The 15,979-nt window shown below is 48.4% G+C and overlaps 2 protein-coding genes across 3 annotated transcripts in view; one reads left to right on the forward strand and one right to left on the reverse strand.

Annotated features, from left to right (window-relative positions):
* LOC128420217 (zinc finger protein 501-like) overlaps nucleotides 1–15,979 on the forward strand; it is a 169,167-nt gene that overhangs the window by 20,132 nt on the left and 133,056 nt on the right. The window lies entirely within an intron of this gene.
* On the reverse strand, nucleotides 3,156–15,137 carry LOC128420228 (uncharacterized). Of its 2 annotated transcripts, none has more exons than XM_053401794.1 (5): nucleotides 14,858–15,137; nucleotides 8,465–8,723; nucleotides 6,788–6,821; nucleotides 6,301–6,421; nucleotides 3,156–3,938 (listed from the first exon to the last, which is right to left on the reverse strand). In XM_053401794.1, exons 1-5 carry the CDS (start codon nucleotides 14,913–14,915, stop codon nucleotides 3,631–3,633), a joined length of 780 nt encoding a protein of 259 aa, XP_053257769.1. In that variant the 5' UTR covers nucleotides 14,916–15,137; the 3' UTR covers nucleotides 3,156–3,630. The 2 variants fall into 2 exon arrangements, with proteins under 2 accessions (XP_053257769.1, XP_053257770.1); XM_053401795.1 differs by having other exon boundaries at nucleotides 8,465–8,736.

A 15,979-nucleotide genomic window follows, 5' to 3' on the forward strand; every position in this document is an offset into this window, starting at 1 on the left:
CCCCGTTTGCATCCTGAATAGAACGTAAGAAGCGACTGCACGTCTGCGCGTGCACAGGTCGCGTATCACCGCTTCCGCGCATGCGCGTGAAGTCATTTTGACCGTTGGCGAAACCTGGAAGTAACATGCTCCGTTACTTCTGGGTGGCAGCGGAGCACAACCCAAAAATACTTACCCTGAAGCGTATTTATCCCGAGGTATGACTGTACATAGAAATAGGTTTCCCCCATATGGGAGATAACCCAGGGACAGTGGCGGAGCTAGCTGCTCGGGTGCCGGGTGCGGCGTGTGCATCCTGCAGCTGGGGGCAGGGCCATCCGCCCATGGAGGCAGGGTGCGCTGCGTGGAGCCTCTCCGCCGCCTCCCCCTCTGCTGTAGGGCGAGGCAGAGGGCAGATGCAAGTCCCACGCTGCCGTTTCAGGCAGCGCGGAGCCTGCAGGCACCCAAGCCACAATGTCACTCCCAGGAGAGATGTGTGGCTCGGGCACACTGCAGGCCCCAGGGGTAAGTGCCAGCCCTCGCGATGTGGTGCCCAGTGCCAGCCGCGTTACGTTTGTTGACTGAACTAAAAAGTTTAATGAGCACAATTTATTTTTAAATTCATATTTTTGTCATATTGTCACCCACCACTCTGTGATGACACCTGGGGCGGCCCATACACCCACACCCCCTTCCTCCACCACTGCCCACGGACTTCTGGCTGAGAGCCAGCAGTGCAGTCCAGGTGAAGCAGGAAGCAGACAGGACGAAAAAGAAGGGAGGTGTCTACGTGACTTGGCCTTTTACCAGGTCTGGAAAGATCACGCCCACCTACTGGTCACATGCAATGGAAAGATGCTCCAGCCAGGTGTAACAGAAAGTTCAACTAGCTGGACCAACAATCCCTGCATGTCCACTCTAGGCAAACAAGGAATGTTGTACTTGACTGCTCCAGTGGATTACATCCCACACCCATCAGCCCCAGTTTGCACAGCCGTATGATGCTGGATTTGATGGGAGGGGCAGTCTAAAGCACTTGTCGTGGCTGAACAAGTCTGAGAAAACTCAATCAGTGGTGGAATTTAGACCAGGAGAGGCTGAGCACCCCACATCTGAATGAATGAATGAATGACCCAGCCAGCAGCTGGAGGGCCTTACCAATGGGTTTTTGGTTTTTCAATAATAATAATAATAATTTAATTATACCCCGCCCATCTGGCTGGGTTTCCCCAGCCACTCTGGTCGGCTTCCAACAGAATATTAAAATACAATAGTCTATTAAACATTAAAAGCTTCCCTAAACAGGGCTGCCTTCAGATGTCTTCTAAAAGTCTGGTAGTTGTTGTTCTCTTTGACATCTGGTGGGAGGGTGTTCCACAGGGCGGGTGCCACCACCGAGAAGGCCCTCTGCCTGGTTCCCTGTAACCTCACATCTCGCAGCGAGGGAACCGCCAGAAGGCCCTCGGAGCTGCACCTCAGTGTCTGGGCAGAACGATGGGGGTGGAGACGCTCCTTTAGATATACTGGACTGAGGCCATCTTTTTAGATCAAAATCTCCACACCAGGGATGCTATATTAATGGCAAAGTTCTGAGAAATTATTGAGAGATCTGACGTCTTTTGAGCAGTTCTCCCATAGCGCTGCACCACTTAGGAGCATTAAGCATTACAGCTACGAATTCCCATGGCGTCTCAAAGGCAAAGAGGTTCATTATGTGTTATTTGCAATTGGCCGGTCTGTGTATACTTTGCACACAATGTGCTTGTGCGGAATGGCAATGGAACGTGTGCCAACTCTATGCGATGCGTCTAGTGATATTTCACAACAGCAGTAATTGCTAATAAGCGATGTCACAATCACCCAAACATTGCTAAGTCAATCAATAGCTGTAGTAGTACACAGGGAACCATTATCTCAATGTAAGCCTGAGGCGATAGAATCGAACATCCATAAAAATTGCAATTCAGCAGTTTGATGCTGGAGTCTCTTCCTGGAAATCAAGAACTGCCACGCTGAGGTCAGCAACAGAAGGTTGTCCTGGGAGGATGCAAAGTTTTTCAGATACTGCCATTTCCGATGTCAGATTTGTGTGCATTTATTCTGTTGTGCGAGGGACGCAGGTGGTGCTGTGGGTTAAACCACAGAGCCTAGGACTTGCTGATCAGAAGGTCGGTAGTTCGAATCCCCACAACAGGGTGAGCTCCCGTTGCTCGGTCCCTGCTCCTGCCCACCTAGCAGTTCGAAAGCACATCAAAGTGCAAGTAGATAAACAGGTACCGCTCTGGCGGGAAGGTAAACGGCATTTCCGTGCGCTGCTCTGGTTCACCAGAAGCGGCTTAGTCATGCTGGCCACATGACCCGGAAGCTGTACACTGGCTCCCTCGGCCAGTAAAGCAAGATGAGCGCCGCAACCCCAGAGTTGTCTGTGACTGGACCTAACGGTCAGGGGTCCCTTTACCTTTACTCTGTTGTGCAGAGACTGGCGTGCTGGTCCTAAGCAGAATACAGGATAGAAGCCCTGCGTTAGAAAGCCCTGAGCTAGAAAAAATAAAGAGAATGTGGAATGTCCTTTATGCATTTTAGACTGGGTGAAGAGTCCTTGGAATCCTCAGAAGGTGGCAGATTTTCCTTCCTTGGAGGTTTTCAAAGAGAGGATGGATGGCTATCTGCCAGGGACTCTTTAGCATAGCTGTCAACTTACAGATTTGAAAATAAGGGACCAGCAGCCTTGAAAATAAGGGGCCAGCAGCCAAAATAAGGGATCAACAATTACTTTGATGAAATACATATTTTGTTGCGTGCAAATGGCTTTAGATACCTATTAGGTCCATAAATTACCATATAGCATATATTCAACACAAAAAAACAGCAACAATTTGTTGTTGACAAAGCACAGCTGGACATAGAAAGGGCCCCATTACCTTCAGTAGCTTATTAAGGGGACATCATCAATAAGGGACAGCAGCGGGACATGGCGCTGGGATAAGGGACTGTCCCGCCAAATAAGAGACGCTTGACAGCTATGCTCTTTACGACCTGGAACCTACAGCTGCAGACCACAGCTCTCCTGATAACAAAGACTTTAAAACAGGGGGAGAGCAGGACCCTATCTCCACCATTGGTGGCACTGCACCAAGGTTAAGAAAGTCTGGCTACCAGTTTTCAAAGAAACCAGGAACCCCGGCCGAATGCAAATGGGCATGGTTAATTCTGTAAGAATTCACGATCAAACCTTGTGGTAGTTTTGTAGCTACACAATGCTTAGTTTTAGTCCTTTTGCTTTATGCTCCCCCCCCCAGCTGATGGAGAAAGTCCTTTGTGCTCATTTGAACCCTTCGTGATTTCCCCACTCTCTTTGTGGGGCAATCCCATTGCTCCCTTCTGTATTTTGTTGCCTTGGTTTTAAAAATCCTTCAATAAAAATTTTTTTTTAAAAAAAATGGGGGGGGGGAGGAAAAGGAGGTAAATCTCTGAAGCAGGAACCCCCACCCTTTCCAAACAAAGGGCATGTGTGGGAAATGTCTGCGAGGGGGTGCCAGACGAGCGAGTCCTGGGGGAGAGGGAGGGAGCAGAGCATCCCCTTTTGCCAGCTCCGGATTAGAAGGCCCGCAATTTAGCCCTTTAGACCTCTCCCTTTGGGGCTCCCAGAGGCTAGAAGGCGAACCCCCCAAAATCCACCATGTCTAAGTCCTGCTCCATCCCGTCGTAATCCAGGGGGGCCTCGTACTGCGGTTCGGAATCACAGGCCGACGGGTGGTAGCCCAGCTCCTTGAAGTCCGGCGGGTGGGGGTCTGCAGGGGGTCCGGCTGTGGATGAGCTGACCATGTGACCCATGCTGGGACCAGCGGCGGCGCCCCCCACCAGGAGGCAGGCGGCCTTCACCCCTGTGTTGGGGGGCTTGGGGCCGTGGCGGAGGCAGTGTGGGGAGCAGGTTTCGTGGCACAGGCTGGACCTGGCAACTGGAGAGAGAAGCAAAGGGCAAGGGGGGGTAAGGGGGGGGTAACCAGCCTCATATAGCCATCATGCTTGAGTCTAGTTAGCACATGAAGGGGTTAATGCCATAGAGTAAGCTGTCCTGCCAGGCTTTGCCTATGTCACTTCCCCTCACCTTGGGAGGAAATGGGCAACGAAGCCTTTTGTTGTACTCAGCCTACATGTAGATTCGGCATGTGAGGAGCTCTGACCTGCTCCCTCCAGCTACATGGCTTTAACCAGCCTCTTTCGTTCCAGACAAGGATGGAGTCTGAAACTCCAGCCTTTCCCACCTATCCTGATAGTTTAGGAACTTTTATCGTCTTGCTACCAAGCAAAGTTTTACTGCCTGTGCAACTTTTTACGACTGCTGTACAGAAAATCACATGAATCTGACCTTTGAAGAATTTGGTAAGTAAACCGTTTCATAGCTGACCAAATGTGTGGTCTATCTGTGTGCTAGGAAATACTTTGGGGTTCCACTAGAAAGGGCATATTTTTAAAGGTTTTACAGCCAAATTTCCATGCTTTCCTATGCTGCCTATTTTGTGATTGTTAAATCCCTGGAGAGGTTCTCTCACCAAAGATTACTTGCCCCAGACCTGGGTCTTGGCATCTGCAAGGAGACTGTGAGACTCAGGAAAGATGATTGGAGGAGAGTTAGCCTAGCTGGGCAGTTGTGATGGATGGTTGTTGTGGCAGCACCCGGAAGGCTATACAGCCTGCCTACCAATGGGAAACCCCCGAGCAGGATCCGAGCACAAGAGCCCTCTCCCCTTCTGTGGTTTCCAGTGTGATAGGAATTTTAAAGTCTTGGATATGTAATAAATGTTCATAAATGTACCAACCAAGCACATACATAGATCAGCACAGGAAGAACGACCTGAAACCATTTTTGATTCCCAAACTGACCAAATGTTTTCTCTGCAAGGTCAAAGGAAAATGGAAAAGCCTCCCCATTGTCTTTCCCTTCACAAATCCTGTCTTAAGGGTATGTCTGTGTATGAATAGGGAGAGCCTGTGACCTGGTTCAGGAACTAAGTATTTATCATTACAAAAGACTGGCCAGGCTCCCCAGGGTATCCAATCAAGTGAGCATTAACAGGTAACCTGTCAGACGAGATAAACAACGCACTCAGATTTCTGCTGTAGACCGCCTTTTCTGTGATGTAGGTATGATGTATCTGGGGTGGTGGTCTTGGGTTACACCCCTTCTGTGAGGTATGTATGATGTATGGAGGGGTGGTCTTGAGCTCCAGGGCAGGGAATTTAAAATGTCTATATAAGGGCAGGCACACCTAGGTTCTGGGTCCTCCTCCTTTCCTGCGTGAGAGGGGAGCACCCTGTTGCAACAGATCAATAAAGATCAAGCTTACTAGCTGCTTTGCTTCTCAATATTCTCTGGTTGGCCTCTGTTATCTTCTCCTACCAATAGGGAACCTATGTAAGGACTCTATATGGGCTATTGGATACCCCATAAGGGAAAAAGGGCAGATTTTTGATTACAACACCAGCAACTGGGATTCAGATGCGTTGCTGCCTCCAACTGTGGAGGGCAGAACACAGTCATCCTGGCTAGTAGCCACTGATAGTCCTCTCCTCCATTCATTTGTCTTAATCCTCTTTTAAAGCCATCTGGTTTGGTAGCCATCACTGTTTCCTGCGGCAGCGGGTTCCACAAGGAAATGGAGATATGGCTGGGCTGGCTGGGACATGTTGTCCCAAACATTTGGAAGGCACCAGTTTGGGGAATGTAGAGCAAGCTGGCTTCCTGTGTTCATTATGGTTGCCAGCCTTCCAGCTAATCCTGTCTGATTGGCGTGTCCCTTGCCCTGACCCAAAAGGGGATGTTAGAATTCCTGCTCCGTGATTGCAGTCATGGGATTGTTGTCTATCACATGACGGTGTATGTTTTGACTCCACAGAGTGGGAAGTGACGGAGACAGGATGTTTGTGTTCCTGTGTTCCGTGAAGTGGGACTATTGTCCTTTGTTCTTTTCCTCTTTGCTGTCTGATGCTAGAGAGAGAGGGAGCCATGGTGCAGTGCTCCGTGTGTGTTTATATGTAAATAAAGTAGATTAGCCAAAATGCTGAGTTGCTGAGGTCTGTCACGCGAACTGCGAAGACTCTGCGGATCCCTAAGTGTTTGCCAATGTCGGTTGACATCGGTCGCTGTGATGTTCCGGCTGAAGAAAGCTTTTGAGCTCCCGAACGATCAGCCAGGAGGGAGAGAACATGGCAGTTAGGCATGTGTCTCTACCAGGGTCCTACTCGAGTGTAGGCTGAGCTCCTGACAGGGATGCCCATATGTGGCCCACTGGTGCCCCACACAACCCCTGGAACCACTACCTTCTCGTCTCTCCGTGCTGGGGCTGGGAGACCCGCTGTCCCCAGCGCCTTTCCAGAAGCGTTTTCTCACTGGCGAGTTGATGTGGAGCTTGCAGCTGGAGGGGGATCCCTGGGAGAAGCTCTGCAGAAAGAAGCCGAGAATCACAGTCGGAAGAACCCCAGAGGGTCATCTAGATAGGCAAACTAAGGCCCGGGGGCCGGATTCGGCCCAATCGCCGTCTAAATTCATGTTTTTTCCCGAGTAGAATGTGCCCTTTTATTTAAAATGCATCTCTGGGTTATTTGTGGGGCATCGGAATGTGTTCATTTTTTTTCCTTCCAAAATATAGTCCGGCTATATATTTTGTGAATATATAGAATCAGCAAGACTTACAGCAGTAGTAAGAGGCCAATCAGACCAGAAACTGATAGAGGAGTGGACTCTTGGATGCCCCATAAGGGAAAAGGGCAATTTTTGTTTACAACAGTTTCCATTTCAAATCCTTACCTCTTTGACTTTTCTCAAGATGTTGAGCCACCGTCTGCAGGAAAAAAGGAAAACAGGATTTTGTGTTATGGATGCCGTCGTGCCTCATCACGTACTCTGCCCCTGCAAGCATCACTCCATTGACCCATCTGGCATCTTACGGTGCCGTAACTGCCTTGGCCTAAGGGTCAGAGTGTTGGACCAGGACCTGGGAGAGACCAGGGTTCAAATTCCCCCACTCAGGGCTTATCCACACTTGATCTTTCAAGGCAGTCTGCGCTTTGAAGCTCAGTGTCAAAGCAGCCCCCCCTTTTTTTTGTTCTGGAACTTTCCTTGCGGTAACCTGCTCTTTAAAGCAGGCAAATGGCCATCCGTGGAAAACCCAAATTGACATTTGCTCCGGTTGAGTGCGAAAGTGCAGGTTTCCATGGGGAAAGTTCTGGGGCAAAGCCAAGTGAATCAGACATACAGTGGTACCTCGGTTTACGAACTTAATCCGTTCCGGAAGTCCATTCTTAAACCGAAACTGTTCTTAAACCAAGCCACACTTTCCCTAATGAGGCCTCCCGCCGCTGGTGCCCTTCCACCATTCATATTCCGTTCTTAGACCGAGGTAAAGTTCTCAAACCAGGACACTGCTTCCAGTTTTGTGGAGTTCGTAAACCGAATCGTTCGTAAACAGGGCTGTTCTTAAACCGAGGTACCACTGTATATCCAAGCTAGAGCTTGGATAGCTCAGTTGGCTAGCGTGTGGTGCCGATAACGCCAAGGTTGCAGGTTCGAAGCGGCTTATTCCTGCCTTGTGGGGGGTTGGAATGGATGATCTTTGAGGTCCTTTCCATCTCAACCATTTTATGATCCTATGTCGCTTTTAAGCGCACACATGTGCCTGGTGCAAAAGGTCAGTGTGGTGAGTCCTCAGCCATGAGGTGGAGGTGGAGAAGCAAGCACAACGCATTGAGCTCCTTGGGGGAAAAGGTCAGATATAAATGTAAGAAATAAATACCTTGTAGGAAGAGGAACAAAAATAAGACTGCCAGTATCGTTGCACCTTTATGCAATTGTTGTTGTTGTTGTTGTTATTATTATTATTATTATTATTATTATTCAATCACAAATATGGAGAACAGTTTTAAATAGTAATGAAATACATGGTGTAAAGTTGGCACAGAGCCTAGAAGCATTTTATTCATACCAATGTTGCTCACATTTTCAGAAAACTTGATTTTTATATGCAGCCAATATAAAAAAGAAATTTGTTCTTTTTATGTCTCATGCATTCAGGTACATCTTTTTATGACAGCTTAAAAAAAATACAGCAACACATAACAAACATATTTAACTCCTGGGCCACTTTTAGTTGCATCCATTAAAATATTTACCAAGACGCGCTGAATGAAATCTATTCCTGTGCAAAACACTCTACACCCGAAATGTACCTGAAGACACAAGGTCAACCTCCAGTGTTCTCTATGGCTCTGCTGTCAATCCTGATGACGGCTAAGTCACATGCAACACTATTATGCAATTGCATGGTGTGCAACAATGCTAGGAATGTTGGAAATCTCCTCCGCAAGTTATAGTGACGATGACTAACTTGGATGTCTTTGAAAGGGGACTGGATGAATTTGCGGAGACCCCTCATGCAGCCACAGTTCCCAGCACCCGTCATCAACTACAGAAGGAGGGCTGGCCCACCTGCACACTTGGCCGTCAGGGGCGAGGAAGAGGAGGAACTTGCCGTCGCGGAGACTCAGCCCCAGGCAGCTGTCCGTCTGGGCCCCCAGAGGAAGGCGCGGCAGGTCGCAGATCTCGCTGCCCTCCAGGATGGCCTCGCAGCTGCTGCCCAGGGAGATGCCCAGCTCGGCCGGGGAGTCGGCATCCGGGCAGATGAGCAGGCTGCCGTCCAGCGAGACGACGAGGAACTTCTCCTTCCACTGCTTGAAAAGGAAGCCTCCTGCAAAGGACCACTTGAGGTCAAGGTTGGCAAGGAGATAGACGTCAGAAGCGTGAGAGCATTTGCTTTGGTTCAAGGCCAAGGAATCTCAGCCGACTAGCTTCAGAGGTGGAAGGTGTGACTTGCAGGCGGATATGAGCCCTGGGACCTTTCCACTGGCAACCCAATCTGGTTATAATAATAATATAATATAATAATTATTATTTATACCCCGCCCATCTGGCTGGGCTTCCCCAGCAATTCTGGGCAGCTTCCAACAAAATATTAAAATACAGTAATGCATCAAACATTAAAAGCTTCCCTAAATAGGGCTGCCTTCAGATGTCTTCTAAAAGTCTGGTAGTTGTTATTCTCTTTGACATCTGGTGGGAGGGCGCTCCACAGGGAGGGCGCCACTACCGAGAAGGCCCTCTGCCTGGTTCCCTGTAACTTGGCTTCCTGCAGTGAGGGAACTGCCAGAAGGCCCTCGGCGCTGGACCTCAGTGTCCAGGTAGAACGATGGGGGTGGAGACGCTCCTTCAGGTATACTGGACCGAGGCCGTTTAGGGCGTTAAAGGTGAGCACCAAGACTTTGAATTGTGCTCGGAAACGTACTGGGAGCCAATGTAGGTCTTTCAGGACCGGTGTTATGTGGTCTTGGCAGCCGCTCCCAGTCACCAATCTAGCTGCCACATTCTGGATTAGTTGTAGTTTCTGGGTCACCTTCGAAAGGTAGCCCCACTACAGTGCATTGTAGTAGTCCAAGTGGGAGATAACCAGAGCATGCACCACTCTGGTGAGACAGTCTGTGGGCAGGGAGGGTCTCATCCTGCATACCAGATGGAGCTGGCAGACAGCTGCCCTGGACACAGAATGGACCTGCGCCTCCATGGACAGCTGTGAGTCCAAAATGACTCCCAGGCTGCGCACCTGATCCTTCAGGGGCACAGTTACCCCATTCAGGACCAGGGATTCCTCCTCACCCACCCACCTCGTGTCCCCCCAAAACAGTACAGTGGTACCTTGGGTTACATACGCTTCAGGTTACATACGCTTCAGGTTACAGACTCTGCTAACCCAGAAATAGTACCTCGGGTTAAGAACTTTGCTTCAGGATGAGAACAGAAATCGTGCTCCGGCGGCGCAGCAGCAGCAGGAGGCCCCATTAGCTAAAGTGGTGTTTCAGGTTAAGAACAGTTTCAGGTTAAGAACAGACCTCCGGAACGAATTAAGTACTTAACCCGAGGTACCACTGTACTTCTGTCTTGTCAGGATTCAACCTCAATCTTATAGAATGGTAGGGTTGGAAGGGAGCCCCAGGGATCATCCAGACCAACCCCAGAACACCCTTGCCTCTTGGGGACTAGCAACTTCCTCTGCTCCCTTTTGGACGGAAGTGGGAATTATGCCTCTCTGGCCCTCTCCTCCCCTGTTCATCAGGCTCTCTCATTACTGAGTGGACGGATGGCTCGTTTATCCCAGAGAGTAATTTGCTACTAAGGAGATTCCGTTTCCATCAATCTGTCGCAGGCCGACGACGGGACAAACATCATGCACAGCAACAAACAGATTAAAACAATGATTAAATTCTCTCGTGGGCGCTTTGGGATTAGGATTCAATCAAATGCTAGCGGCAATAATCCCAAAAGGCCTGGGGTGGGGTGGGGGGAATGAAGTTTCATACCCTGCAACATTTATCCGATGAAAATAGGGATGTCCTATTGCATCCTACTACTACTACTTACTACTACAACAAATAATTTTATCATATATACCCTGCCCATCTGACTAGGTTGCCCCAGCCACTCTAGATGGCTTGCAACATATATAAAAACATAATAAAACATTAAACATTAAACAAAACCTCCCTATATATTGCTGCCTTCAGATGTCATTTAAAAGTTGCATAGACATACCCAAGGACAAAAGGAATATATTTTTGTATATAACCGCAGCCGCAAGAATACTTATGGCAAAATATTGGAAAACAGAAAAAGTACCACAATTGACAGAATGGCAAGTTAAGATTTGTGAGTTTGCCAAGATGGCAAAAAATGACTGCAGCAATCAGGGGCTGCTCCAGTCAAAAATTCTATACAGATTGGGAATGCATAGGTGAAGACATGAAGAAATATGGGGTTAAAGCAGAACTCTTAATAGGCAATTGTGTAAGGACGAAAGAAGTAATTATAATTTATAAGTTTTCATGTTATTTTATTTTGTTAAAGCAACTAGATAAAATATTATGTTGGGAAGATCTCACACAGGTGAAGGGAAGCAGTGGGAGGAGGGGAGGGTTAGGTTGAATTTGGGAAATAAAATAATATATGGGACAGCAAAGGATATAATAGATTCTAATAGAATAGCAATATATTGTAACCAGAATAGAAGTTCAAAAGGGGAAGTAAATGTATTTTTAGTATTTTCACTATTGTAATAGTTATTACTATCTCTGATTGGTAGAAGGCAATGTTAACTCAGACTTCTTTGTTTTGCTGTTTGTATAATTTTCTTCCAGTAGTGATGTATGGAAGTGAGAGCTGGACCATAAAGAAGGCTGATCGCTGAAGAATTGATGCTTTTGAATTCTGGTGCTGGAGGAGACTCTTGAGAGTCCCATGGACTGCAAGAAGATCAAACCTCTCCATTCTGAAGGAAATCAGCCCTGAGTGCTCCCTGGAAGGACAGATCCTGAAGCTGAGGCTCCAATCCTTTGGCCACCTCAGGAGAAGAGAAGACTCCCTGGAAAAGACCCTGATGTTGGGAAAGATGGAGGGCACAAGGAGAAGGGGACGACAGAGGACGAGATGGTGGGACAGTGTTCTCGAAGCTACCAGCCTGAGTTTGACCAAACTGCGGGAGGCAGTGGAAGACAGGAGGGCCTGGCGTGCTCTGGTCCAGGGGGTCACGAAGAGGTGGACACCACTAAACGACTAAACAACAACAACAACATCATTTTCTTAAGTCAATAAGTAAATCTGGGATTGTCCCTGGGAAATAGGGGCACCTGGGAGGGTCTGCAGTTGCCAGTGTGCAGCAGAGCAGCTCAGATAAACCAAGAGGGTTCAAGCAGCGTTTTTCCCTCTTGCAGAAGGTGGAGGAAAAGGTTCATCTTCCAAGCAGGAGGGGAACTTGTGGATGGAAAAGCATTGGGGCAAATTCACAGTCAGAACTGGTTTAGGGTCTGTGTGTGTGTGAAACAGGGCTGCCAACTTATCAACCCAAAGCCACCCCAGCTGGCTCCTCTGCCTTTAGGAGGAGAAATCTTCAAGGGAAGAAGCGTTGGAAGGCCTGAGTAATAAAATAAAAAAGGAAGTGGTTGGCAGTCCAGTTTTAAAAGCTCCTCAAACTGTAACCAGTAAGAGCTATTTATTTGTTGACTCTCATCTGTGCAGGCCACTCAGTGACACGTCTTCCCCAGAAGGCGCTCACACACGCAGAAGAAGGAATAAAATGCAATATTACGATATCACAGAACGATAAAAAGCTTTGTTATTTCCTTTTGCAGGCCAGGAAGATTACCCAGCTGACCAGAGGAGCTGGGGCAACTCAGTCATATGGGCCGAGTACAAATAAGAAAATTATTATTGTTATTACTGTGCTAAATTTGGGCCTGGGGTACCCTCGTCATCAGGGTTCGGGGTGAGCTGATCCTTTTGCACAGCTGGGAGATCTGGTGCTTTGGGTTTAATCAACTAAATTATGCAATTAATTAATTAAAGCTCTAGGAGCAGATTTTTTAAAAATGTAATTTAAAAGCATCCTGATTGACCTAGAAAGTTGTGGGTTTTTCCCCTGCCTGGGGAGAAAAACTATTTGCGTTCATCTCCCCAAAATCCTGTGAAAAAAGGGACACACAACAAGGGCAGAATCAGCCAGTTGTATCCCTTGCCTGGTGGAAGAAGATGCAAGACTGGTGGGATTATAAACAAATCATGACCCATGGTAGGGGTTTATTTATTTGTGCTGGGGCTCAATCCTGGCACCTGCTTCCACTCCAGTAGCAGGAATGAGCCCTGGGATGTATGAAAGAGGAGCTGTCCCTGCCTCTGAGCAGGTACAGAGTGTAAATCGCTCTCACTGAGGATGAGAGGGAGCCTTCACTGCTTTCTAGAAATTTAGTACCTGCCACAATGCAAAATTAGCCCCCTGTTGGGTAGAAGCTGCCTAGCTGTGGATTTTTTAAAATAACCCACAAAGTGTGGCTCACAGAAATTCAACAGGCACAGCTCATCACTATAACCATTCTGCTCCCCTCCCAAGGCTGAAGGCAACCACCACCTGTTGAATTTCTGTCTGCATAGCTGCTGGCACAACACAGGAGCTTGCTATGAGCAAGGGGCTGCTCCTTGCTCCGCTGACTTGTTTACACTTAGCCAGGACTTTAGGAATCCCTGGAGTCTGGGAATCTCAAACAGCAGATTCAAAGGGAAGGGGTCTCTTTTTCTTAATCTCAGATCTAATTCTGAATATTCCCCAAATGCTAAATCAACAAACCTACTTCCAGGGCTGAGCCTGAGCACAAGTCTCTTCCAGGGCTGAATCCCATAGCCTCATTGTTCCTTTGCTTGCTTGCTTTTGTATATTTATCTATTTGCAGAAATATCTGTATACCGCCTTCTCATGAAATATCAGGGGACGACAATATACAGAACAAAACTCATTAACAGCAGTACAGAGCAAGCATCACAACGACCAGCTGCTTGGGAACAATCACATATCTATCCTCTTCTTTCTTGCAAAACGCTGCATTCAGATGTGCCCCCCCCTCCAAAAAACACCCCCAGCTTTGATTAGAATTGAGAAAAAGAACAACCTTTACACATTTTAAGCTGGTGATTTTTACGCAGCCTGAGCACCTGGCTTCTGGTTGAGAAGTCATTAACCCGTTGTCGTGGGAAAGACACGATGAATGGGCCCTTTGAACATGTGCAGAGTGCTGTTTTGCGCAACCCTGAGCTCCTACACAGCTGGGATTAGGGAATGAAGCAGACATCTTCTGGGGCAGAAAGTGTGCTACTTCCAGATACTTTTGAGTCCCACCCCCCATAACTTTTGTCCCAGCGATTTCTCCGGGCTTGCTGTAGCATTTGCCTTTCCATATTCCTTAATCTAGACAGCATCTTAAAAAGCAGAGACATCACCTTGCCAACAAAGGTCCATATAGTTAAAGCCATGGTTTTCCCAGAGGTGATGTATGGAAGTGAGAGCTGGACCATAAAGAAGGCTGATCGCTGAAGAATGGGTGCTTTTGAATTCTGGTGCTGGAGGAGACTCTTGAGAGTCCCACGGACTGCAAGAAGATCCAACCTCTCCATTCTGAAGGAAATCAGCCCTGAGTGCTCCCTGGAAGGACAGATCCTGAAGCTGAGGCTCCAAGACTTTGGCCACCTAAGGAGAAGAGAAGACTCCCTGGAAAAGACCCTGATGTTGGCTAAGAGAAGGGGACGACAGAGGATGAGATGGTGGGACAGTGTTCTCGAAGCTACCAGCATGAGTCTGACCAAACTGCGAGAGGCAGTGGAAGACAGGAGTGCCTGGCGTGCTCTGGTCCAGGGGGTCACGAAGAGGCGGACACGACTAAACGACTAAACAACAGCAACATCCCTTAATCTAGACAGGGACTTTGCTAGCAACTCAAAAGTGCCACCGATTTGCATACCCACACATACACATTTATACATAAATACAGGTTTTTGAGCCAATTAAGCTGGGAAGTGGCTGTGGGAGCCTAGTGCATCGCTGTCAACTTTCCCCTTTTCTTGCAAGGAATCCTATCTGGAATAAGGGAATAAAAAAAGGGAAACGTTGACAGCTATGGCCTAGTGGTTGGAGCCAGCCCTCACTCTCAGCCTAACCTCCCTCACAGGGCTGTCGTGAGGATGAAATGGGGAGAGGGAGAAGTATGCAAGCCACCCTGAGGTCTTTTGCAGAACGCTCGGCAGCCCTGCAAGCAAAAGTGGTTTATTTCTTTAAAAAGCATTTTTTAAAAGAGGGGGTGCAGGAAGAGCAGGAGACCTAGGCAACAGCAGCAACAACAACAACATGGATTCTTGTTCTCCCCCCGCCCCCCAACAAGATGCCAGGGGCAGGATGGTGCATTTCTGCCCTGATGGAGCAGAGTGCCAGGGTGTGGGGGAGTTGGGGTAACTCACCATATTTGCGGAGGTAGCCCCGATGGATCCCTGCGGGAATCCCCGTGGCGCTGCTCATCCCGCTGGGAGCCACCCATCAGAGGGCAGCGTGGCGAGGAGGGGGCTGGCACAGGCAGGCAGAGGCTCTGAAAACAAGCCGACGCTGCTCTGATCGTCTAATCCCCGAGCATCCCTGAAGCAGCATCCCTCTCAGCCAATCAGAGCCCAGCTGGGAGCAGCCTCTTCACCTATTCACGGAAGGCAGGCTGGGGGTATGGAGGGCTGCCTCCCAGTTCAACCAGTCTGGCCACTGGCTAGATTCTTGGACTGGGAAAGACCAGGGATGATGCCTCAATACCCATGTGGGGTGAAGGGGGAGGAGACGGAGCCTTTTCTGTGGTGGCTCCTTGCTTTCGCAAGGCACCCTGACCCTCACTGAGGCACCGGGCAGGGCCATTTCTACTCCCTGCTGCCGGTTCTGCGACTTTTTCCTTTTTTCACTATTTATTTGATTTATTTCCCTCCTGCTTTCCTCCAAGGAGCTCAAGGTGCCACGCATGGCGCCCCTGCCTCTGTTTTATCCTCACCGCAGCCCTGTGAGGTAGGATGGGCTAAGAGGCAGTGATGGGCCCCCAAGGGCAAGCCCACTGGCGGGGTTTGAACCCGGGTCTTTCCCGGGTCCCAGGGCCAAGCTTTAAGTTTAACCACTACAACACACTGGCTTTGCCAACTTGGTTGCTGTTTCAGTTTGCTATTTTTAGGTTTGCTATTAGTTTGTTACAGTATTATTATTATTATTATTATTATTATTATTATTATTATTATTATGCCCCCCCTGCCAGGTTTACTTTAGCTAATATTGCAACTCTACAATTCCAGTTATGATTCCAAATACAGTGGTACCTCGGGTTAAGTACTTAATTTGTTCCAGAGGTCCGTACTTAACCTGAAACTGTTCTTAACCTGAAGCACCACTTTAGCTAATGGGGCCTCCTGCTGCTGCCGCGCCACCAGAGCACAATTTCTGTTCTTATCCTGAAGCAAAGTTCTTAACCCGAGGTACTATTTCTGGGTTAGCGGAGTCTGTAACCTGAAGCGTATGCAACCTGAAGCGTATGTAACCCAAGGTACCACTGTAATAAC

This window comes from Podarcis raffonei, chromosome 8 (assembly GCF_027172205.1).
Source record: "Podarcis raffonei isolate rPodRaf1 chromosome 8, rPodRaf1.pri, whole genome shotgun sequence".
NCBI classification, from domain to species: domain Eukaryota; kingdom Metazoa; phylum Chordata; class Lepidosauria; order Squamata; family Lacertidae; genus Podarcis; species Podarcis raffonei.